Below are 25,439 nucleotides of genomic sequence, written 5' to 3' on the forward strand. Positions count from 1 at the left end.
AATTTAAAAATCCGGTCTTTTTTTTCAAAACCTTTTTATTCGTTTCTCTTCCCTGTCGCTAGATAAACCCTCTCTTTTTGACATGAGGAAAGGTTACAGAAATAAAACACCTTTGGTATAGTATTAAGAAAATTAAGCAATTAACTTTCTATTACAAAAAAGTCAAAAAACACAAACGCAACAGAAAAATCATCCTTTGCAAGATAAGTAATCTGAAAAAATGATCACAACATATGTACATTAAAGTTTCAAAATCCAAAAAAAGATTTTGTCTTTGGAACCTGGGACTATTATACTAACATATTATTATAGTTAGTATTATAATAGTCCCAGCTGGAACACAAAGTGCATTTAACTTTTATATTTCTAGTGGATGCTGAGGCTAAATCTTTCCAAATTGCACAGGTTAATTTGTACTCTTGAGTAGTTTTTGATGTGTAAATCAAGGAATTGTATATTTAAAAGGAATGGAAACGCGGCCGACTTCAAAGAAAATATTATGATGCATCTCTTGCTTTGACCGGGTGTTGATTACACCCCATCGCTCTAACTGGCTCATTACTTATCTGGTAGAAGTTATCGAACGTGGTCATTTAATCTGACACTAGTTATCTAACTTGACAATGATATTATATCTTCTTAGGCATGTTTCTGTAATAAAAAATAATAAACTAAAATCCTTCTGAGGGGCATTCTTTTTCAATTTGCTTGGTGTAAAATAAATCATAATTGGTTATTTTTAGAAGATAATTCGAAATACATATTTTATTGTAGAGTAATGGTACTTACATTGTGCAAGTTGCGTTGTGCAGTACGAACGCGGTATAGTGATAAATCATGAAACCAAAAATAAATTAATCCAAGAAAAAATATAACAATACAACCACATGCAAAGTTACTTTAATTTAATATAAAAAAACTTTTTATTTTAGTTTTTTTTATCTTGATATTTCATGAAGGTATGTCACAATATTAACAGATGATATCAGTCATGTTACGAGTTTTAAATAGTTTTCATACAAAATAAAGGAAATTTTAAAAATGTAGTTAAATGACTTTTCAATTGTAATAAATCATTATGAAGGGAAGAAAAAAGTAAACAACTGCAGTATATTATCTAGATAAAAGAACTTAGATTACAGGTGTTATAATAAACAATGGCATGCGGGATGTTCCAATTTGCAGGTATAATATTTCATGTATAAAATGATAAGCTAAATATATGTCTTACATACTTTTAAAGATGTTAAAAATTAATAACGCCGATCTCACCTGTTAATTAATGCTAAATTATGCAGAGATGCAATAAATTTTCTAATTAGAAACAGTTAAAACTTTCCCACATTCGCATTTTATGTATTTTAACATCTAAGGAATACTTTTGCGACCTATAGACTACTGCTCTTCGAGAAAAAAGGAAGGAACAGTTTTGCTGTTGCGTATGGTAATTTGCGGCAACGCTTAATAATGGCAAACTGCATAACCAAACAACGATTTAGTATAAAAAAAAGTATTTACAAAAAAATAAATGAATAACATTGTACATGTATATAAAAAGGCACAATCAATCCCAATCGTAAGTCTTTGTATATATTTCTTGTCTGTTATTTCCAACTTTGTCGGTGTCGAACTTGACTGAACAATTTGGCGTCAATGTGAACTATAAATATGGGATTTTGAAAAATCAGCAAATTCGTTTTGAACACCATTTTCATAAAACCAACGCTATTTGATAGAAAAAAGATTAAGGTTTAAAATTGTATGTCAATGTCACATCTATTTCACGCAGTTATTTAACTCATACCAAAATACAAAGTGTCGATGTATTTGTTGACGCACAACTTCAAATTTTCAACATGTTTCGATATAAAATAATTTACATAGTACCAATTATATTTAGCATTCATAATTTAGACCAAACTGTAGGAAAATATTTCTTCTTTAAAGTGATATCTCATTTTTCTCACTTTTTTAGCTCACCTGGCCCGAAGGGCCAAGTGAGCTATTCCCATCACTTTGCGTCCGTCGTCCGGCGTCGTTAACTTTTACAAAAATCTTCTCCTCTGAAACTACTGGGCCAAATCAAACCAAACTTGGCCACAATCATCATTGGAGTATCTAGTTTAAAAAATGTGTGGCGTGACCCGGTCAACCAACCAAGATGGCCGCCACGGCTAAAAATAGAACATAGGGGTACAATGCAGTTTTTGGCTTATAACTCAAAAACCAAAGCATTTAGAGCAAATCTGACATGGGGTAAAAATGTTTATCAGGTCAAGATCTATCTGCCCTGAAATTTTCAGATGAATCGGTCAATCGGTTATTGGGTTGCTGCCCCTGAATTGGTAATTTTGAGGAAATTTTGCTGTTTTTGGTTATTATCTTGAATATTATTATAGATAGAGATAAACTGTAAACAGCAATAATGTTCAGCAAAGTAAGATCTACAAATAAGTCAACATAACCAAAATGGTCAGTTGACCCGTTTAGGAGTTATTGCCCTTTAGAGTCAATTTTTAACCATTTTTCGTAAATTAAAGTAATCTTTTACAAAAATCTTCTCCTCTGAAACTACTGGGCCAAATTAATTCAAACTTGGCCACACTCATCTTTGGGGTATCTAGTTTAAAAAATATGTGGCGTGACCTGGTCAACCAACCAAGATGGCCGCCACCGCTAAAAATAGAACATAGGGGTAAATGCAGTTTTTGGCTTATAACTCAAAAAACAAAGCATTTTGAGGAAATCTGACATGGCATAAAAATGTTTATCAGGTCAAGATCTATCTTCCCTGAAATTTTCAGATGAATCGGTCAATGGGTTGTTGGGTTGCTGCCCCTGAATTGGTAATTTTGAGGAAATTTTGCTGTTTTTGGTTATTATCTTGAATATTATTATAGATAGAGATAAACTGTAAACAGCAATAATGTTCAGCAAAGTAAGATCTACAAATAAGTCAACATGACCAAAATGGTCAGTTGACCCGTTTAGGAGTTATTGCCCTTTATAGTCAATTTTTAACCATTTTTCGTAAATTAAAGTAATCTTTTACAAAAAGCTTTTCCTCTGAAACTACTGGGCCAAATTAATTCAAACTTGGCCACAATCATCTTTGGGGTATCTAGTTTAAAAAATGTGTGGCGTGACCTGGTCAACCAACCAAGATGGCCGCCACCGCTAAAAATAGAACATAGGGGTAAAATGCAGTTTTTGGCTTATAACTCAAAAACCAAAGCATTTTGAGGAAATCTGACATGGGAATATAAATGTTTATCAGGTCAAGATCTATCTGCCCTGAAATTTTCAGATGAATCGGTCAATCGGTTGTTGGGTTGCTGCCCCTGAATTGGTAATTTTGAGGAAATTTTGCTGTTTTTTGTTATTATCTTGAATATTATTATAGATAGAGATAAATTGTAAACAGCAATAATGTTCAGCAAAGTAAGATCTACAAATAAGTCAACATGACCTAAATGGTCAATTGACCCCTTAAGGAGTTATTGCCCTTTATAGTCAATTTTTAACAATTTTCATTAATTTGGTAAATTTATGTAAATTTTTACCAAATATAGTTCTCTGTTACTAATGGGCAAAAGTTCATTATAGATATAATTGTAAGAAGCAAAATCATTCAGTAAAGTAAGAACTTCAAACACATCACCATCACCAAAATACAATTTTGTCATGAATCCATTTGTGTCCTTTGTTTAATATGCACATAGACCAAGGTGAGCGACACAGGCTCTTTAGAGCCTCTAGTTCTTTCTACTTTTCAATATTATAAAGAAATCGTAGTGCACTCCCAGTTTGATAGACATATTTTGACAGTATAATGAAACTCAAAACAGAAATTTCGAAAAATCATAGAAAACTGAGAAAAGTAACAAGAAACTTTAAAAAGAGCTTAACAATAGAATAATGTTCCAGCTTCATAATGATATCAACTGTTTTGTTTTGCGCTTCGTAGTTGTCGAGTTTTTAGAAAAAAATCAAAACACCGTATTTTTTGTTTTGTAATCCGGATGAAACTCCCTCAAGTTTCAAGACAGAGGTCTATTCTAATGAGAATTTACTCAATACAATATTACAAACCTATGTTTAATGAGGCATTAAAATGATACCTAAGGCCTTTCCTTTTTCAAGGATTAAAAGTTTATTCTTGATTCGGCTTTATCTCTCATTTATATTGTCTTAAGCAAGATGACCCCGTGAATTTAAAGACCGATCTATATGACAGGAAATGGACCACCGTCATGATTTTTCATATTATTCATCATACTTCCGCCTGAGCCAGACATGGATTATAGCTCTGCGGGTGCTCTGCGGGTATCCCGATTGATCTCGAGCCGCGTTTCCATTCCTTTTAAATATACAATTCCTTGTGTAAATACAGCCATTTTTGTCCATTTGTTATGCATGTTACATATATGTGAACATATTTCAATTAGAACATGAAAAATATTTTGATTAATGATGCATGTCCATTTGTAAAAATGTCAAATAATCATGATAATGTATACTGAGTTATAGCATGTATAGTGAGTAGATTTCTCCACTGGAATTCCTTACTTAAACTTGTATACTTTCTATTTTTCTATTTGGTACTAGGTGCTTCTTGGTATGTCACTTAGAAATGTTCCTCTGCCTGTTGCAGTATGGTCACATTATAAGATGTTATGATCCGTCTTCTTCAGACATGAGGATGACATGTCAGTTTTACTAACAATTCTATTTTCTTAGTATCCACTATATAATGCATACCAGGTGCATCTAGAACCCACCTTGTCATACAGTGCTGTCATTTAGTGGTTAATCAGCTAGGTTACTTATCAACTGAATTGTCAATGTATCAAACACACTCTAAACTACAAAAACAGCAAAAAATGAACCATGATCAAGAGTTACACTGTCCTCAATCAAACCTTTAGAACATGTAGAAGATTGTTCTTAAATTTTACAAGAATCTGTCAAATGAAACTTTATGATGTTGATAAAGGACAAAATATGAAAAAATAATTATTCATTTCTTTATTTTTCAGACATGTACATGTATACTACATTGGGAACCAAAGAATAGATGTTGATGACGTTTCCTTAGTATGGCATTATCACTGTTGAGATGTATGAGGCAGACAGGATTTGGTAGATTAAGAAATACCTGCTGTGCTGTAAACTGGGTAATTGTTTTGTGAATTCAGGGTAGCTAGAAAATGAGGTGACTTATACATGTTATAAGTCAGAACAAAAATCAGATGCGCCATTATGTAGCTTCTAAAAATAATCATTGACCCACAGCACTTATCAACTTGGCATTTGCAGTTACTGGAAATACTATTATTTATTCACTTCCTTCAAATTTAACATGTCAAACATTTGTGAAATCTGAATGAGTAAGTCCAAATGTACAGTTGCACAATGTGATTTAGTAAAATATCTCTCTTGGTGGTAAATTTTCACAGTGAATGCTGGTGATTGATGGTGATTCACTTCCAAATTGATTTTATTCTTTTAGGTTATCTTTGCGTCTTTGAACTTATTTACCTTCCATAATGTTTTATTTTTGTATTATTGCAAAAACTATACAGAGCATGTAGACAGGATCACATCTGATTCTATTTTCAAATTTGTGTCTTAAACTCCTTTTAAAACATTAAAAAAAATTACCCTCTTAGTTATCCGTGTTACTATGTTCTTTTACCCAAGAAAGGATTTCCTAAGATAGGAGGGTTTTACATCAGAAAAAAGAAGAAAATTGATATCATCACACAAATCACAAATTTACTGTGACTTCACGCCAACAAAAGTTTTTTTCGACTAAATCTAAGTGTATGTTTTACATACCTACAAATGTATCAATAGCAAGCAAGCATTGGCTAGCATCAGTTACTACACAGATACCTAAATTCAATCTTGTCCTTACAATGCACTGTTGCACATATGTGCATGTCTTTAGCATGTTCAGTGTTCAAATATGAAAACAAATATATTTCAGAATACTGTGAGAATTAAAAAAAAAATTTATACCAGTCATATGTCATATTTTAAAACTTATGAAATGGTCACTATTGTTAAATGATATGTTAGATTATTGGAGATGCATCTAGTTACGATAATATGTGATGGACTTATAGGGTTAGAATTATTGAAGGCTGGAGGATTTTGGAAATAAATGTTCTGCACTGGAATGAACTAAAGAAGAAAAAAATAGCCTTGTCCAAAAATAGATCAAACATCAATATTTTGCACAACAAAATGCCAAAAAATAAATGTATAAAATCTTCAAAAAAAGGACTTCTTTCAAAAGGTGCAAATGAATATTCCATAAGGAAAAAATCTACCTGCAGTCCATCAAGATTTGAGTGTGTGAACTTATAAATTATAACTGTGACAGCATACTATCAATACACTACACTAAAAAAGAAGTTCTGAAGGTCATAATATATTTAAAGGAAGAGCACTTATAATTGTGATATCTGATGAATTGCATCCTTATTATTACAGTATTTTTCTTTCATTTCAGAATATTTCTGATTTGGTTATTCCCAATGAAAGATCTCAGTTAACCCAAAAGAGATGTGCTCGCATGTTTCCTAAAAACCCGTTCAACAGAGTTGACAATGACAAACTGCCAGAGGATTTTACATTAATATACTGCAACACAAATGGAGAAGGCCTGAAGCAATATTTTCTTATGATATTTCCAAGTCTGTTGATAATTGCTGGTGGTGTATATACTTATGGTGGATTGATAAAAACAGTTACAGATCAACCTGCCTTCTTCTTTGGAGTCACATCTTGTATCGGCTTATGTATTGGTTGTTTATTAGTAATTAATAGATGTACGATGCTGAGAATATATAAAAATTTGAAAACTAATTTATATGTAGGTGTTCGACCTAAGTGGTTTTTCTTACAGGAGAAATTTACTTTCCGGCTGGAAAACATCGTTAGGAATGATTGGAAATACAGAGATAAGATACATCACAACTATCTTAAAGGGAACCTTAAAATAAAGGATAGACCATTTGTACTCTCAATAATGGATTTTTCTTCATCACAGTTCTACAATGAAATATATGGACATAAGAAATTTATGAGCAAAGAAGATACAAACTTCCCCAATAAAGATAAATGAATTTTATAGTGCATTGTATTAATAAATTTAAATAAATTTTATGGTTTTAAAAATACAAATTTGAAAGTTATTCACAACTTGTTTTGAGACTCTGGGCAGTTTGAAGCTTGACATGTAATGTAAAATTGAGAATGGAAATGGGGAATGTGCCAAAGAGACAACAACCCGACCAAATAAAAAACAACAGCAGAGGGTCACCAACAGGTCTTCAATGTAGCGAGAAATTCCCGCACACGGAGGCGTCCTTCAGCTGGCCCCTAAACAAATATATACTAGTCCAGTGATAATGAACGCCATACTAATTTCCAAATTATACACAAGAAACTAAAATTAAAAATAATACAAGACTAACAAAGGCCAGAGGCTCCTGACTTGGGACAGGCGCAAAAATGCGGCGGGGTTAAACATGTTTGTGAGATCTCAACCCTCCCCCTATACCTCTAACCAATGTAGAAAAGTAAACGCATAACAATACGCACATTAAAATTCAGTTCAAGAGAAGTCCGAGTCTGATGTCAGAAGATGTAACCAAAGAAAATAAACAAAATGACAATAATACATAAATAACAACAGACTACTAGCAGTTAACTGACATGCCAGCTCCAGACTTCAATTAAACTGACTGAAAGATTATAATTTCATCATATGAACATCAGGCACAATCCTTCCCGTTAGGGGTTTAGTATCATACCATCATATGTGCACACTTGTCTTTGTCGACAATAGTATAATGTAGACTACAATAACTTAAATGCTATCAATTTTTCTGCACCAGATGTGAATTTCAACAATCAATGTCTCTTCAGTGATGCTCGAGGCCTAAATATTTGAAAATCAAAAGCTTATTTAAAGGGTGAAGAGTTATAAATACAAAGAACATAAAAAAAAAAGGGTAGCAAAAGCCAGGCAAGGAATTAGCTTGCATGAAGTAGATACATTCCTTAATTTTAAATAATTTCAAAAAATTATTTGCCTTTGTGTCTTGCCTGCTACACTTTTAATGTAAAATGTGACATTAAAAAGATTATCAACTTGCAATTATGTCTAGCATAACCTGGTTGTGTAAAGGTTCACATTTCAAAGGCTAAAAGGTGTTGATAATTTATATTTCTTATACAGTTGTCTTGTTGTATTAAGTTTCTTTGTGGCATTTGTCCATGGCCATGCCATTTTTATGATGAACAGGAATGCACAAACTGAAATGTCACCTTCTTTACTAACCATTGATACCATGTTAATAGTCCTAAATATAAAGCTTTACTACAACTATCACATAAACTTATCATGATCCAAGAAAATGAGGTCAAGGTCCGATAAACCAATTGCGAAATACATGAACACCTTACAATCATTCAATACACTAAATATAGTTGACCTATTGTTTATAGTATCTAAGAAACAAACTTAACCATGAAAACTTAACATTGACCATTGAACCTTCAACCACCAAAATGATGATACCTACCACACAGACATATACAGCTTACAATCCTTCCATACAACAAATAATGTTGACCTATTGCTAATATTGAAAAAAAAAAAATGTCAGCCATGTAGTTTAGAGGAATAATAAACAACTGAAGAAGGCCAATGGCCGAAGCGTCTTGAACAATTGGTTTATTTATACAATTATAAAAGGTATGTTCCCTATTGGAATTTTGAAAACAAGGACTATTGCTAATAGTTTAAGAAAAACTTAACACTGAGCAATGAACCCTGAAAATGAGGTCAAGGTCAAATAAAACATTGGAGACTGATGTGAACTTCATAAAATATTTTCATACACCAAATATGGTTGACCTATTGCATATATGGTATTAAAAAGAAGACCAAAACTCAAAAACTTAACTTTGACCACTGAACCATGAAAATGGGATCAAGGTCAGATGACACCTGCCAGTTGGACATGTTTACCTTACAACCATTCCATTCACCAAATTTAGTAGACCAATTGCATACAGTATATATATAGATAAACAGACCAAAACACAACCAGGTGCTATGCAAGGTGCAGCTTTATACGACCGCAGAAGTCGAACCCTGAACAGTTGGGACAAGTATGGAAACAACATTCAAGCTCGATACAGCTCTGAATTTGGATTGCGATAAAATTTTTGACATAATATGAGTTTCTGACACAAAACAAATGTCAAGATCTTACAAATCTATTTCGCAATTAAAGATTTCTTCTTTTAACTTTTCAAAAATTTGGAATTTGAGAAATTTGAAAGAAAAAAAAATGAATACAACTACCACCCCCCTTTTTTTTGGAATTAGTCCAAAACCTGACATTTCTTTATACATAATATACAAGTAGTGTAAGGGAGGTAAATCCAAACATACCCAACATTGTATGTTAAATGTTTATAATTACCTCCCTTTCACTGCTTTTAAATTGTCTTAATTGTCCATTGACCAGAAATACCTTTTTTTGCTCCTAATTCCTAAACATTTTGAGCCATAACCCCCCAAAGTCAATACTAACCATCCCTTCATGGTATGGAAACTTGTGGTTTAATTTTAGAGAGATTCATACACTTAAACATAAGTTTGTTTGAAAACTACAAAAATGATTATTTTGGGCCCCCTTTTTGGCCCATAATTTCTAAACTATTGGGACCATAACCCCCAAAATCAATCCCAACCTTCCTTTAGTGGTATTGAACCTTCTTGTAAAAATTTATAGAGATCCATACACTTAAACACAAGTTGTTGTCTGTAAACTAGAAACATGCTTCTTTTTGGCCCTTTTTTGGCCCCTTTTTCCTATATATTCAGAAAAATTAACCCCAAACTGAATCCCAGCCTTCCCTGTGTTATATGGAAACTTGTGGTACAATGTCAGAGAGATCCATACAGTTACACACAAGTTATTGTTGAAACTAGAAAAATGATTGTTTTTGGACCCTTTTTAGCCCTTAATTCCTAGACTGTTTGCCCAATAACCCCTTAAAATAAATCCCAACCTTCTACTTATGGTATTAAACATTGTGGTACAATTTCAGAACAATTGAAATACTAATACACAACTTTTTGTCCTGAAACTAGATAAATGCTGTTGTTGGCCCCTTTGGGCCCCTAATTCTAAACCTTAGGGACCATAACCACCAAAATCAATCCAAAGCTTCCTTTTGTGGTTATAAACATTGTGTTAAAATTTTATTGATTTCTTTTTACTTATTTAAAAGTTATTATCCGGAAACAATCTGTCTTCGGACTACGCTGACGACCTGATACCAATATACGACCATTTTTTTAATTTTTGCGGTCGTATAAAAACTTAACTATAACCACTGAACCATGAAAAAAAGGTCAAGGTCAGATGACACCTTCCAGTTGGACACATTGACCATTGAACACCTTAAAATCCTTCATTACACCAAATATACTAGACCTATTGCTCACAATATGTGAGATATGGACTTGACAACCAAAACTTAACCTACTTCACTGATACATGAAATGGTGTCAAGGTCAATTGAAAACTGTCTGATGGGCATGAGGACCTTGCAAGGTATGCACATACCAAATATAATTATCCTATTACTCATAATAAGAGAGAATTAAATTAACATTACAAAAAATCTCAACTTTTTTTTCAAGTAGTTACTGAACCATGAAAATGAGTTCAAGGACAAGGGACATGTCAAAACCTGTGGGTGATCTGAATGCTCTGGAAGGATAAGCAGATCCTGCTTCACTTGTGAAAGTCTCATCCTTTTTTCATTAACAACTTATTACAATCAGACTTTTTCTTGTCACCAGTTGGATAACAAGTGTCATATAAGAGAAGGATGAAAAACTACCATTTCAGAGCACAGTCCTATACCGTAGTTCTTTTTTTGTATAAATATTATAAATATTATTGACTTGTTGAAGGCATTTTACATGACTTGGCTTATTTGTGTATTTTCATCCACACCAGTGATTTGTTTTATTTTAAGTAGAGCTGTGTTGCTTAATTGGAATATTAAAATTAAATTGATACAATGGGCTTAGTATATTAGTGATAGTTTCCTGCAAAAACTAGGTATCTGTCATTATTAACAGTCAACAAGGAGTCTAGTAATGAGTTAACTATTATGTTTTCAGTCATATGAATTTTTGTAAATCTTGTTCTGAAGATCTTCTTTGCTATTAACTGTTTCTCTCAATCACATAAAGCTTACAAAAAAAAACTTTATTCAAGGGAAGTTACTCTTTTATTAAAAGAGGTAACTAATGTTTTCAGTCTTTTTGACAAATTAATAGATGTTGCTTTGCAAATCATTTTGGAAATCATAAATTAAAATCAATAATTTCTATAACAATTTGACTGACTTCTTGGCAATATTGACTGATTGCATTGGTAGATCTGGTTCTGTTGGTTATGTTTGTCACATAGTTTTCTTCGACTAGACTCAGTATTTGCAAAGAATAGAATGTGTATGCATTTGGAAATAAATGAAAAGTTGTAAAGATATAAATAGTTTAATACTTTCATGAGTTGTTTATAAAATAATACTTGTATACAAATAAGAATTTAATACATTAAAAATAAATTTTGATAATAAGGTGAATATAAATAATGATGAGTTCATCACAAAAAATAGATAGAAAAAACAAATAAAAGAAAAGATGAAACATATATCATTATAATTGGACTTATTTGATAATTTCAAATGCTGAATGATTTGCATAAATTTGTAAACAAATGATATATAAACATTCTGAGGTAATTCATCTTATCATTATTTGTAAATTTTAGGTTCAAAATAAATATAATGAACCCCTTCCTTTATATAAAATTGAATAATAACCTTGATTTTACTACTGGAGAAGCAGTTTAATGCCAACTGTTATATACAATGTAGTATTAAAATTTTCCTAAAAAATCTCACTTTGTGGTCAAACATCAATGTATTTATCAAAGTTGTACAAAATCGAACATGTAAAATGTTGTTTTTTTTATAGTTGACACGTGTTTGGTTAATTATAGTAAGGTCTGTTCGATTGGGATATTGAGTTCATGCACGAGTGAACTCAGGTGGTTCAAAGTCATTCGAGCCATTGCAGTCAAAGTGTACAGTAGCATTTTGCCAAATAAATAATATTATTAATTATATTATTCATTTTCAGATTTGTGGATCACAAGTATGGGGAAACCAGTACAAGCTGCTTAATAGCTGTGTATTTATATGAACTTTCCATAATATTATACTCATATTTATAATAAAATGTGCCCTTGTCGCTGCAAGTGGTGTCTCCCATGTAAAAGTTTGTGGTTATTTGATAAATATTTTATGTTCGTTTAAGTTTACGATGTAGAATTTAATTAATTTACCATGAAACATAGGTGTCTATTTTCAAGTCATATAGTAGTTCAAGCATATAATGTATACATAGGTCAAAATAACAAACAAAACTGTAGAATGTTTCTGTTACAAAATACAAGGGTAAATTAATTGCAAATGTTTATCACAGTCATCATAGAGAGTCATGGTGAACCAGTTAAGCATAGAAATATTGCCATATTTTTTCTACATCTGTTGTTTTTTTAGCAAAAGTCAGGCTGTTGCTATTCTTCTATGAACGTTTAACATTTTTTGTTTGAGCCTACTACATAACATGGGTTTGTTGAAAGCCCTATGATAATTATAGTTGATAATAACATCATCAGGTCTCTGGTGGAAAAGTGTCCCAAATGAAATCATACTACATCACCTTATGATTATCATGCTGATTTGTTTTTTATGTAAAAATTTAAAGCATGTGTTGTCCTAGGTACGGCTGTATAAAAATCAGAACTTAAAATTATACCAACAATGGCATTTCACTAAAAGATGTTAAATATATAGATACTGTGTAGATATGTATAATACATCTATATACATTTAAAAAAAATGGTTTAAGTTTGCTTAAATAAAAAAAAAAATACATGTATTCAAGAAATTATCACATTTTTAAACAGTATATAAAATTTTAGAAACAGGAGTTTTGATTATTATAACACTGTACTATAAGTTATGAAATTCCATGTACATTGATGATTGAGTAAAATACATGAACATCTACATACAAAATTCCACGTACATGTACTATATCCACATATAAAATTCCATGTATTAAAGTATGTACCTTGAATATAATACTGTACTGTCAGATATAGAACAACAAATATATATTCTGGGCATTTCAACTTTTCATGTTCTTTAAGCAAATTCAAAAATATGTCCAGTTCCTTTGATCTGCAAAATTGTTCAAACAACAAATCATTTAATAAAATTAGTTTGTTTTAAAATAACAAAAGCAAATATCAATACAAAAATAAAACAAAATGTATTGGTAGCCTTTTATCAAATAATAACTCACAACTCATCAAACTAATTAATATAATTAACAAAAACCAATGATATTGGTAACAAACAAGCCCTGACCATGATGGCCAGTAAATATATTTAGCCATTTGTGTCCTTGGTTTGCTTTAGTCCTTGATAGTTGTAACCAACTTCAAAGAAATATACATGTCTATATATATATTAATGTTCACAACAGGAAAAATTTGTTCATCGTAATTTTCACACAATGTAGAAAGGTTAGTTCAAAAACATTATTGATATAAGTTGGTCTCAATTGTAAAATTGTGTAATGCATATGTACATTGTACATTGAACATACATACATGACATATACAAATGTAAGAAGATGAAATGAAAACTACAAAAATGTATGGTTTAATTAAGGTAGTATGGGTATTAACAAGAATTTTTTCTACTTTGATTTTAAAATATTCTCTAATCTAAATTTGTTAACAAAAAAATTCTTTGTCAAAATGAAATAACCAATTTATGCTATTCATTGTAGACCTGCCACAAAATTGTAATTTCATTAAATATATCAAATTGATTGTTTTCCGCAACATTTTTTATTGTATAAATCTAGATGGAGGAAAGACCACCGTACCCATACTACCTTAATATAATATAAAATAAAAGTATGAGCAGCACTAAAACATCACTAAAACAAAAACATATTAAACTTTTACACTTAACAAAGAATAAAACAAAAACAAAATTTAATTTCAAAGTTAACACAAGATTTTATCTCACTGCACAATAACTTTGTTTTAATAAAATGAAACATGTAAATATAATTCCCTTTGTGTCATAGGTCAATGTACATGTACATTTTTGTAGATATAAGTTTTAACTCTAAAATATGTGTGAATGACTTTTTCAACATTTAATTCATATATATTGAAAATCTCTATGTTGTTCTTATAATGTACCATATAAAAATACCTTTTTAATATTTATTGATATATTTAGACCTTTTTATTTGGGCTAGAACTCCTATTTCTTGAGTTCCATTTAGAACATTGCAATGGTTCTTGCAAGGAAATGTTCTTTAATTACATGTAGGTATTGTACTCTCACTCTAAAAGTAGACAAAACCGAAGAAGGCCATTTTACAAACATTTTTCCTGCCCTCTTAGATATTAAATGTATGTTTTTTTTTCCTTGTTAACATGGTTAATAATACTGGTAAACAGTTTAATATAAATAGAAATCCACTTCAGAGGATGATGATGCTGTTGAAACTGAGTCCCTTCTCTGATCACCTGCAATGGCTTCTTCATAGGACGGTGGTAAATCAGGAAGTCCATACGGGGGTGGTTCAACTACTTCTGTATAAGGAGCAATGTCTGTCAGATGTCTGTATGCAATATACAGTCTGTTAACAGTTTCATCTTCTAAACTATTGTCAAGTTCAAAACTACTTAAGCTGTTAGATTCTGTAGTAGCGTGACTTCCTATAGGGCTGTCATCACTGTTGTCAGCTTCTATTTCCTCAACAATGGATGGATTATTATTCTGTTGTATATCATGTCCAAATCGATCTAAATGATTCTGAAGCCAACAGTCTGAGGAAAAATTCTCAACACGGTCACCACACAAAATGTCTGATGGCGAAACAGCAGGAATACACTTTGGCACATAATGAGTTACATTTTCAGAGTGGCAGGATCTGCTTGTAGCACTGTGTAAAAAAGTAAATGGAGAATTCCATACCACCCAACAAGCTGGCAACAAATTGTTCCCAGTAGCGTCAGTCCTGTCTGGAATCAAATTCAAACTTGGACGATTTCTTCTCCTTCCAAACCTCATTTTGATGTAATTTGTTTGAAACCTCAAATGTCCACACACTAACTCATATGTATAGTCCTACTCAGAATGAAATTAGCCAAACCATCTGGTTTTGGTTTTTTTTATTTTACCCTTTCTCACCTGAAAAAAGAAAATATAAGAATGCATCACAGAAAATAATTAACGAATGTGTGAGGCTTCAGAAAGCTACATATACTCACTGGTATTTCAAAATAGCTCTTTGACAACTTTAAATTAAATGCCAGTTTACAGATTTATAAACAAGTGTTAAGGTGGGCAAATATAATAAGAAGTTTATATCAAGTTCATGTGATTCAAATGAGCAACAAGTGACCCTTAGTGTCAAGACGTTATGCACAACCCACCTATAAATCAAAGCACCAAGGGTGCTATATATAGACAGTTAATCAAAAACCCAAAGGCAAACTTGGCCAAGTTCAGATGAATAGTGTAAAGAATTAGTGAAAATATTTATCTTCTTCTTTATAATTCAGCACTCCATCAACATACTGCATGTACTGATCATAACGTGCCGGGCACTGATTTTACTATGCCGCGCTTGCGTGGGATCTAATTTTTATTTACAGCATTTTGTACAGTGAATAATATACAAAAAATAAAAATAAAAATTCAACGTAATTTCTTTTTCTTCTGTTTTTGTACTATACATTTTGGTTAAAACTATATACATTGTAGGATTTATGTAAATTTTTAGATGTCATTGCAGACCTGCCAACTTTTGAAAATCTCCATGGGGGATTTAGCGCGCAACAAGATTTTTAAGGGTTACTATTTTAGCGACTTTTCTGTGTGCATTGTGTTTTACTCCTAAAATAGTCTAAGTTCTCTTCATTTTTCTTTTGGTATACTAATGAGCTTGTAGGCCTTTATTTCTTTTATTTGCATGATTCTTGTACTATTAAATTATAAAATTGACAAAATAACTGAAGAATAGAGAAAAATGGCATTAAAAATAAAGGATTCAAAGTAGAGACACCCCCCCCCCTTTTTTTCCCCTCCAAAGACCTTCTTATCTATGAACCTTGACCTAAAACTACATGTCCTAAAGTTAGAAGGATGAAGACAGATTTTGATTTAGTCTTACTTATGGTCTTATCAGTAATCAATGAGAAAATGGATACAATTTGAGTTATCTTTCTTTGTATTAAGAGGTGCTCTTACCGGCGGAGGCTTATACAGTAACACAGTAGAAGTGTATACAAAATGGCGTCGATTTTAAATCAACAGACACACGATGTCTGGTTTCAAAAATTAAACAGATTTCAAGATAAACAATGTTTTCTTAAGAGTTCATCATAGTTCTCATCTTTCAATTAATTATGATTTTGTTGTGGAACTACGGCAAATGTTGCAAATTGTGCTTGTATGATAAATTGATTAAAATTGAAAGGCTGTTTGACCAAATTTGTATATACAAATTAATTTTGAGGACTGTTACGACCCATTAGGTAATCTGATTACTTCTTCTTCTGTGTATTAGCCTCCTTTAAGTAGGAGCACCTCCGAATGGAGTATATACCCTTAATGTCTTATTAAAATTTGTAAACACATTAAAAATATGTACAGCACATGCATATAAAAGAAAGAAAGTTGTTGGTTTTATTTTTTACATGGCATATATACAGGGACTTGGGTGTTTTTTTAAAACTATATTATCTCATGTTTATGTTAAAAATCTGTTATTATTGCTTTATATAAGTCTAGAATAAAAGTAAACCATTTATTGTTAAGCGATAAAATTAAGTAAAATATGATCAAATGTGCTAAAAACTGGTTAAATCCGTTGTAATATATTAAGTAGCAATTTCATACTAATGTAAAATACCTAATGGATTTGGTGATTTAAAACTATAAAAGATAATTTTTTTAATTTTTAAGGTGGTTAGGGATGTTAACTGTGAAGATATTTCCTTTAAAATATATATGTCTTATATTCACTTTATTCAAATATTGCAGTAATTACATACAACCACTAATTATGACACCTGTTGTGACTGTTGATTAGCTTAGGGTCATTAACTTGTCATAATATGTCCCCAGGTAAAATTATAGATTTTTTTTAAAATTGATCAGAAAAACTTCAAAATCGATAAACAATAATTTTTTCGGGTATATTTGTTGAAAATCGGGATTTTGTCTAATTTTACGATCCCGATATCGGGATTCGGGTTGAGGGATAAAAATCGGGATGATACCGTGAAAATCGGGATAGTTGGCAGGTCTGGGCATTGTTCTCAGCTATTTCTAAAGTATCAAATAATGCTTGTACAGTAATGTTTACGCTATGCTATCCTACCACATTCAAAAGTTATTTCCAATTTATATTTATAAAGATTTAATGTCTGAGATTATGCACATACACTTTCCCATGTTAGGGGAGAGTTTTATGCCAGTTAAAACATTTAAGCCGCCACACTGTATGCACCTGTCCATAGTGAGGACCCACTAATGTGGTGATTGTTGCTGTATATCATATTTATTATTCATAATTGTTATGTACATTTTTTTTAATTTTAATTTCTTGTGTATACTTCTGATTTTAGTATGATGTCCATTATCAATGATTATCACTGAAATAGTATACCTTGTTGTTATTATGTTAAGGGGCCAGCGAAAGCAAACCAGGTGTGGGAGTTTCTCCCTGCATTGAAGATCCATTGGTAACCTTCGACTGTTGTCTGCTATTAGATCAGGTTATTGTCTCTTTGACACATTCCCGATTTTCATTCTCAATTTTATTATTGTCTCAAATTATAACTAGATTAACTGACACATATATATTTGATACTTCTTAAATGTCTTATCATATAGAAGTCGGCAAAAGAGCTCCAAAGAGTTCATGTTCAACTTGACTTTGAATAAAGATTCCTTTACTTGAAAATGATGAAAAAAAGTTTTGTTTTGTTTTTGATTTATAATTTTGTTTCATCAGAAATGATTGTGAAAAAAATAATGAAGTCGTGAAGGGTGGGCTTTTTGGCAGCAATTTTGGATGATAAAATATGTATTCTGGTGCCAGTAGATAATTGAAAGCACATATAGTTTGGGTTACCATAATACCTGTAAAATCTATTACTGTGTTTGGAAAAGTATTTTTAGATCTACTTCCTGTTTTGAAAAAAATAGCAACTGCAATCTGTTCATGGTACGAAAATTACATTTATACCAACGCACAACTACATTCCTTTTAAAAATGTAAACTCGTTTGTCATTTTACGTATCGGTTTGTATGCGTGTATCATTGGCTTTGTATAATTTAAATTGTTTTGATTAGTAAAAAGTGTTGTTTTTGGCTGATGTAGTTTAAAAGCTACCATGCAGTGCAACTTATGTTATATGGAAAAGTTTGCATATCTAGACGTTTTTTGCCTTGACTTTTTGACACTTTTTCGTTCATATTCTCTTTCTAATGGCACCAGATTTCAGCCTGGGATCCTGACTCATTAGATGATTGCAACATTTAAAAGCAAAAATGATCAGCGACAAGATCTACAAATACTTAATGACAGAATTATTCAGTAAACTCATTTTTGGAGTAATTTCTAAAGACGGTTGTAACTAACTTTTAGTGTTTTTGCACATACACTTAAAAACAAAAAAAAGACACACTTTAAATTGAAGAATTGTCAGTAAAATAGGATGTCCAAGTAAGTTAAGCTAAAGCTTTATGGGACTGAAATTGCTGGATGTTTTTCTTCTCAAGTTAAGGGCATACGATACAGTTACGGGGAGATAATGACGTTGCTAACGTAAATGGTTATTTTCGCGACGTCAAACTATGACTTATCGGGAAAAGATTCAGTTTTCGACTGATTTTTATCATTCAAACTTGTTTAACTTGAAAACAAGTTCATAGACCCTTCTTTTTTAAAATGCCATTTGGTTTGATTACGCGAAAGCACCATGTGTGCCAATTTTCATGAAAACGTAAATAGTGCAATTTTTTATAAATATACAGCAAAAAATGATGTTTTTTCTACATTCATGAATATTTGATGAATATGAGTTATTTCTAAATAAAAAATGTATAAATTTTTAGGATACTTATAAAATACAGAAATTACAAATTATTTAGCAAAAAACAATTTGTGTTTATCTTCTAAAACAAAAAAGTTATGTCTTTCTTTCGAAAAGGAAAATACGGCCACAAATCCGAATTCTGAGCAAATATACAAAATTTCGACCCCATTTTACTCAAAAAGTAGCACATGAAGGTATATGTTTTATTACGGCATATTTGATTTAATCAGGTAAAAAATAGTCTATATGGAAATGTTTATCAAAATGTAAATACGGGATCAAAACTGTATCGTATGCCCTTAATAATATTTTTTTTTATCAATTTTTATTGTTTTTGCCTATTACATGTATCTAGAAAAAACTTTTATAGATAGAGACACATTGAATAGCAAAATTGACCAGCAAGACTATATCGACACATAAGTTTAATTACATGATCGAAATAGTTAGTTGATTCGTTATTGGACTCGGTTCTTTCTCTTCAAAAATGATTTTTACTAATTTTGGCGTTTTTTGCTTATTATCTCAAAATCTATAAAAGATCGACAGAAACTTTAAATGAACCCAAAAATGTTGAAATAGTTTAGTATAACACTGTTTATAAGTTTAAGAGTGATTGCCCTTAAATGACGATTGTGTGCCCTCCTTTGTGTTTCGGGCAAAACAAGGAAAAATGGAGAGAATCTGTCCACAGTATTCGAAAAATTATCAGCAAAATAACATTTTCAAAAAAGATATTTCTGTCATCAATTTTGTTCTAGTCAACAATGTTGGTAAGTGTCCATTGTGGAGGATGCACTTTATAAATATTTAGGTAAGGGACATAGGCTCTGTAAAGCCTCTAGTTTTAAATTCCTTCCACTCAACTTGAGCTATTCTGTCCAATTGCTCCACGAAACCTCTTTCTTAATTATTAACATTTATTTTATCAGCAATCAAAACCGAGCTTCAAAGATATTGTGAAAGTGCATATTCAGAGGTGGCGTGAATCAGATGTGAATACCGTGAAAAAATCCAAAGATCTTTTAGAGAACATACAATCTAAGACTCTCGTATCTTGCAAGAATATTAACACATTTGACTTTTCTACACTTTACACATGTATTCCCCATTCCAAACTAAAAGACAAATTGAAAGAGTTGGTATTGCTCTGTTTCATCCAAAAGAATGGCGAACGTAGATACAAATATCTTGTCTTGCGGAGGGATAAATTCTACTTTTTAAAGAATCACTCTGATTCAAACAAAAATTCTCTGAAACTGACATCATCAAGATGTTTTACTTCTTGATTGACAACATACGTGTTACGTTTGGAGGAAGTTTTTTTCAACTGATTGTCGGAATTCTAATGGGAACCAATTGTGCCCCTCTTCTTGTCGACTTGTTTCTTTAATATTATGAGTCTGACTTCATACGGAAACTTCTTAGGAAGAAAGATGAGAAGTTAGCAATATCCTTTTAACTTTACTTTCCGCTATATAGATGATGTTCTCTCACTAAATAATACAAATTTTTTTGACTTTGTTGAAAGAATCTATCCATTCGAACTAGAGATAAAGGATACTACATATACAGTAAAGTCTGCCTCATATTTTGACTTACATCTAGAAATTGACTATTAGGGTAGGTTGAAAACAAAACTTTACGACAAAAAAAATTTCAGCTTCCCAATTATGAACTTTCCGTTTATATGTAGCAACATTCCGACAGCGCCTGCATACAGAGTATATATCTACCAATTTATACGACATTCCCGGGCTTGTATTTCCTATCATGATTTCCTTGATAGAGTTATGATTCTCACGAGGAAGCTATTAAACCAAGAGTACCAAATGATGACGTTTATATCATCCCTTCGTAATTTTTACGGACGCCATCACGAGTTGATTGACCATTATAGAATAACTGTTTCACAGATAATATTAGATATGTTCCTTATGTCCCTACAATGCCCTTCCCTTTTCACAAATATGACCTACCGAAATAGATTATTTACCGGATTTGTAATAACATAAGCAACACGATGGGTGCCACATGTGGAGCAGGATCTGTTTACCCTCCCGGAGCACCTGAGATCACCCCCAGTTTTTGGTGGGGTTCGGGTTGCTTAGTGTTTTGTTTTCTATGTTGCGTCTTGTGTACTATTAATTGTCTGTTTGTCTTTTTATTTTTTAGCCATGGCGTTGTCAGTTTATTTTCAATCTATGAGTTTGACTGTTCCTCTGGTATCTTTCGCCCCTCAGACTATGGCTAGTTAGGAAAAAGCTTTGCTTCTCAGTGTATTACAACCAGTTAAGGAGCAAGCTTATTTCGTATTCAAAGAAAACAAATCATGTAAGGTAATTAACTCTTTCAAAATGTAAAACACATTTCACTGTCACATACCATATTGCATAAACCAATTGACCACGTGCAAAATTTTATTTCTCAAAGGATTATCACAATTCAATTTTTCATTTATTCATCATGTAAAACGATTTTATTTTCAAGAGCAGCAAAATTTCCAGATTCCCTGGCAACTACAATATGACCGATAGATAAATGTGATCAGTTAAATCATGCATATTCTTTTTAAAAAAGACTGTCAACTTGAGGCATACAACGAATAATTTGTTTTAATGTATACAAGACTCAATTCGTAAAGGGTGTTATGGATGTGAAAAACTTGGCCATACCACTAACAACTTTCTCATGACAAATGTACGAACCAATGTAGATAAATGCAAATAACTTTTTTGCTTTTTCTGGAGTCAGTTTCAACCCGAATTAATTAAGCCATATTCAAATAAATTCAACTTTTAATGGCAGGTTTATAAAAACATAAGGTGTTTTGCTGTTTAATTTAAATGTATATCTAAATTGTAGGCATATTTATACGTGCAGTCAATCTCTAAAATTTTATTAATAATACTGTATTTTACATGTCAAAATAAGGGACATATGATAAAAATTTACCAATATAAAAAATATGAGCAATTTTGTAGGAAATATCTTATAAATTTTCCATGAAGACGCAATGAATTTGACAAATATTTCCTAAAATCTGTATAAATTAGTAAAATCACAAAAATGCTGAACTCCGAGGAATATTCAAAACGGAGGCAAAATCAAAAGCTCAAACACATTAAACGAATGACTGATGATTACAATTGTCATCTTCCTTACTTGGTACAAGCATTCTATTATGTAGGAAAAGCAATTTAGTATAAACAATACTTTAAAATTAAGTTTCACTTAAATAACCCATATAAAAAAACTGAATTCGTAACAGTTCTTTATCAACATAAAACAAGGTATGTGACTCCGGTCTGTGACCCATATTTTTGGTATTGAAAGGAGTAGGTCCGGTAAGGACCGATTTTGACCTCAAATTTCATGTTCATCTGATGAAAGATTTTGACCACTTTTTAAACACTTAAGTGTCTATTTTATTTGAATTAATTAGTTTATGTGAAAGATTTTAACAGATTTAGTCATTAAAAACGATCCGATTCAAGCTCAAATATGAAAAATCTACTTAATATGCCGAAAAATGTCACTTTTCAGATGGTTTTTGGTAAAAATGAAAGTGGCCGCATCCGTGTTCATCCTCAACCTTTATATATGTTATGTATTATCATAAAATACAACTTACATTTCAATATTAAGGATGAACACGAATGCGGCCACTTTCGTTTTACACGAAAACCGTCTAAAATTTAACTAAAATGCTAGAATTATGAGGATTTCAGTAATTTAGCATTTAATGGTGCTAGTACCGGATATATGTGCATTGTATTGTCAAAAACAGCCCATATTTATGTAGCAGAAGCATTCTACTGTCCAATAAATAACTAAATGTTTACATTTTAACAATTTTGTAAAACTGCTATATTTTGGGGCCAAAAAGGGGTCTTACTGAACCTACTCCTTTTGAAGTACATTGAACCAGAAGTCATTTTGTCGAACATTTAGACAAACAAGCTACATTATCTAGTAAATAGATAAAAAAAAAAAAGTACAATCACAAAAATACCGAACACCGAGCAAAATATAAATGTTTTCATGAAAAACTGAGAAAACATGAAAAATCCTTGCTACAACAAAGTTATAGTAATTGTAGAAAAAAAAATATAGATTTATTTATGTTAGATATAGGTTGGGATGAGGATTGAGCGCACACAATCATACCTATGACCCTGTCTTCCGAGCTTGTCAGTGTGCCTGTAAAATAAGGAACCTGTTATCCGGTATGAGTTGTGTCATTATTTAAGGCTGCTGTTACCTGTAAATCTAAATGTGTACATCGTTGTCCTTTGGTCTTTGATTAGTTTTTTCATAAGCAATCATTCCACATCTGCTTATAGTAATTGATTGTATTGGTCTTTTAAATAATAATTGTTCCAGTTTTTACAATTAAAAAAATATTTGAACGTCGTTGTATATGAATTTTAAAATGTAAGGGAGGTTCTCAGTCAGACCAGCTAAACCCATTGTCGTAAAACAGAAAGTTTTGCAAATTTTGAAGAGGTTATCATCTTATGGCAAAATTATATTTTTTGTCTTCATCCTTTGGAAAATAGTATGAATATATAGAGGAAACTCTAAAAAATAAATCAGAGATAATAAAATGTTTTTTACGACATGGAGCGACATTTGGAAAACACTGTTCAGCGGCAAGTATAAACTTGCAAACTTAAATGAAAACATACCATCAGAACCAACATATCTAACAGGTTAAGCACTACATGATAATGCTGTCACTACAGTTGTAGGTACCTTACTTCATTGGGTCTACCAGCGATTGTTTGTCAGTCTGAAAAAAAATATTTTGCCGTTTTCAGTTCGGCTATCATCTACCTACATGTACATCTCTTATTTATGATACGAGATAGGTGCTTCCTGGTGATTTCATGAAAGGATTACACATTCTTGTTTAACTTATCATCATATTAACTTTGCTACAATTTGTTTTCTGTTTCCCATGCTAGCTTTACTTTGCTATTTTTGTATGTCAAAAATCGGTGTCATCAGTTTTCATATGAAAATCAAATATTATAATGCAACCCAAGAATTACAGGCTCCTAACTTGGGACTGGCACTTAAAGATTGTGGAGGGGTTAAACATGTTCACTTAGGCTTAAACCCTTCCATAACTTGGGATACTAGTGTAACAGCACAACATAGGATCAATCTTTAAAAATCAGTTGAAAGAGTTTTGAAACAGGTTGAAAAAGTTTAGAATTATGACACTCATAGTGGGGTCCTACTAAAATGCGCCCGGGTGAAGAAAAACCGCCCGGGAAAAAAAAAGCGCCTAGAGAGGAAAATTTAGCGCCCGGGTAACAGAAAAAGCGCCCGGGTAACAGAAAAAGCGCCCAGGGAAACTATATATATATTTTATTGGCAAGAAATTAGCAAATTCAGATAATATACATTTGTAATAAAGTGCAAAAACAAGTATGGCGTTCATTATCACTGAACTAGTATATATTTGTTTAGGGGCCAGCTGAAGGACGCCTCCAGGTGCGGGAATTTCTCGCTACATTGAAGACCTGTTGGTGACCTTCTGCTGTTGTTTTTTTCTATGGTCGGGTTGTTGTCTCTTTGGCACATTCCCCATTTCCATTCTCAATTTTATGAATATTTCAATTTTAACAATAATATATGAATACTATTTCGAAAGACTGATAATAATGGATCACAGTTTATGCAGAAGATTTATTAAATGTAAGACATCAAAAGACCTGTTTTTCAGAAACGTTATCAAAATGAAAATGTATAAGACAACTCAAATTATTTCACAGATAAATATTAAATTAATCAAAATTAAAAGAGGTACACATAATAAAATCAGCAAAATAAGCAGTACTATACATGTACCATAGTTAAAACAAGGGGGTAAAAAGCAGGCGCTTGGTTTAAATTTAAGTCTAAGCATTAAAACCCTGATAACCTTAGCCATTGAAACAGTTTTAGATTTATAAAAAGATATAATAAATCTATCTCAGCATCTGTATAAAAAATTTTGATCTAGGACAATGTCTTTCAAGATTCTTCTATATACTCTTATTTATATCTACTTACTTATATACAATTTTGAAATCTGAAATGTAAAAGTACAACAACACTTTAGT

General features: G+C 31.6%; 2 protein-coding genes and 1 long non-coding RNA gene across 5 annotated transcripts in view; 2 read left to right on the plus strand and 1 right to left on the minus strand.

Annotated features, from left to right (window-relative positions):
- Positions 1-5: 5 nt before the first annotated feature.
- Positions 6-7,194, plus strand: LOC139523205 (uncharacterized). The gene is made up of 3 exons (XR_011664576.1): positions 6-115; positions 5,040-5,177; positions 6,521-7,194. It is a non-coding gene; the product is annotated as an uncharacterized lncRNA (long non-coding RNA).
- A 4,392-nt stretch (positions 7,195-11,586) lies between these two features.
- On the minus strand, positions 11,587-18,449 carry LOC139523210 (uncharacterized). The gene is made up of 2 exons (XM_071317036.1): positions 18,364-18,449; positions 11,587-15,402 (listed from the first exon to the last, which is right to left on the minus strand). Exon 2 carries the CDS (start codon positions 15,280-15,282, stop codon positions 14,668-14,670), a length of 615 nt encoding a protein of 204 aa, XP_071173137.1. The 5' UTR covers positions 15,283-15,402; positions 18,364-18,449; the 3' UTR covers positions 11,587-14,667.
- A 5,486-nt stretch (positions 18,450-23,935) lies between these two features.
- Positions 23,936-25,439, plus strand: part of LOC139523211 (leucine-rich repeat and coiled-coil domain-containing protein 1-like) — a 104,420-nt gene continuing 102,916 nt past the window's right edge. Inside the window, exon 1 of one of the 3 annotated variants that reach the window (XM_071317039.1) lies at positions 23,936-24,038. The gene's annotated coding sequence lies outside the window, so the exon portion shown is untranslated. Of the gene's footprint in view, positions 24,078-25,439 lie in introns of all 3 variants that reach the window. The other 2 variants (XM_071317038.1, XM_071317040.1) reach the window with 2 other exon arrangements.

Source organism: Mytilus edulis, chromosome 5 (assembly GCF_963676685.1).
Source record: "Mytilus edulis chromosome 5, xbMytEdul2.2, whole genome shotgun sequence".
Taxonomy (NCBI): Eukaryota; Metazoa; Mollusca; class Bivalvia; order Mytilida; family Mytilidae; genus Mytilus; species Mytilus edulis.

What these genes read in the sequence shown, in the direction of transcription:
- LOC139523210 (XM_071317036.1), bottom strand. Translation starts at nt 15,282, where the DNA reads ATGAGGTTTGGAAGGAGAAGAAATCGTCCAAGTTTGAATTTGATTCCA.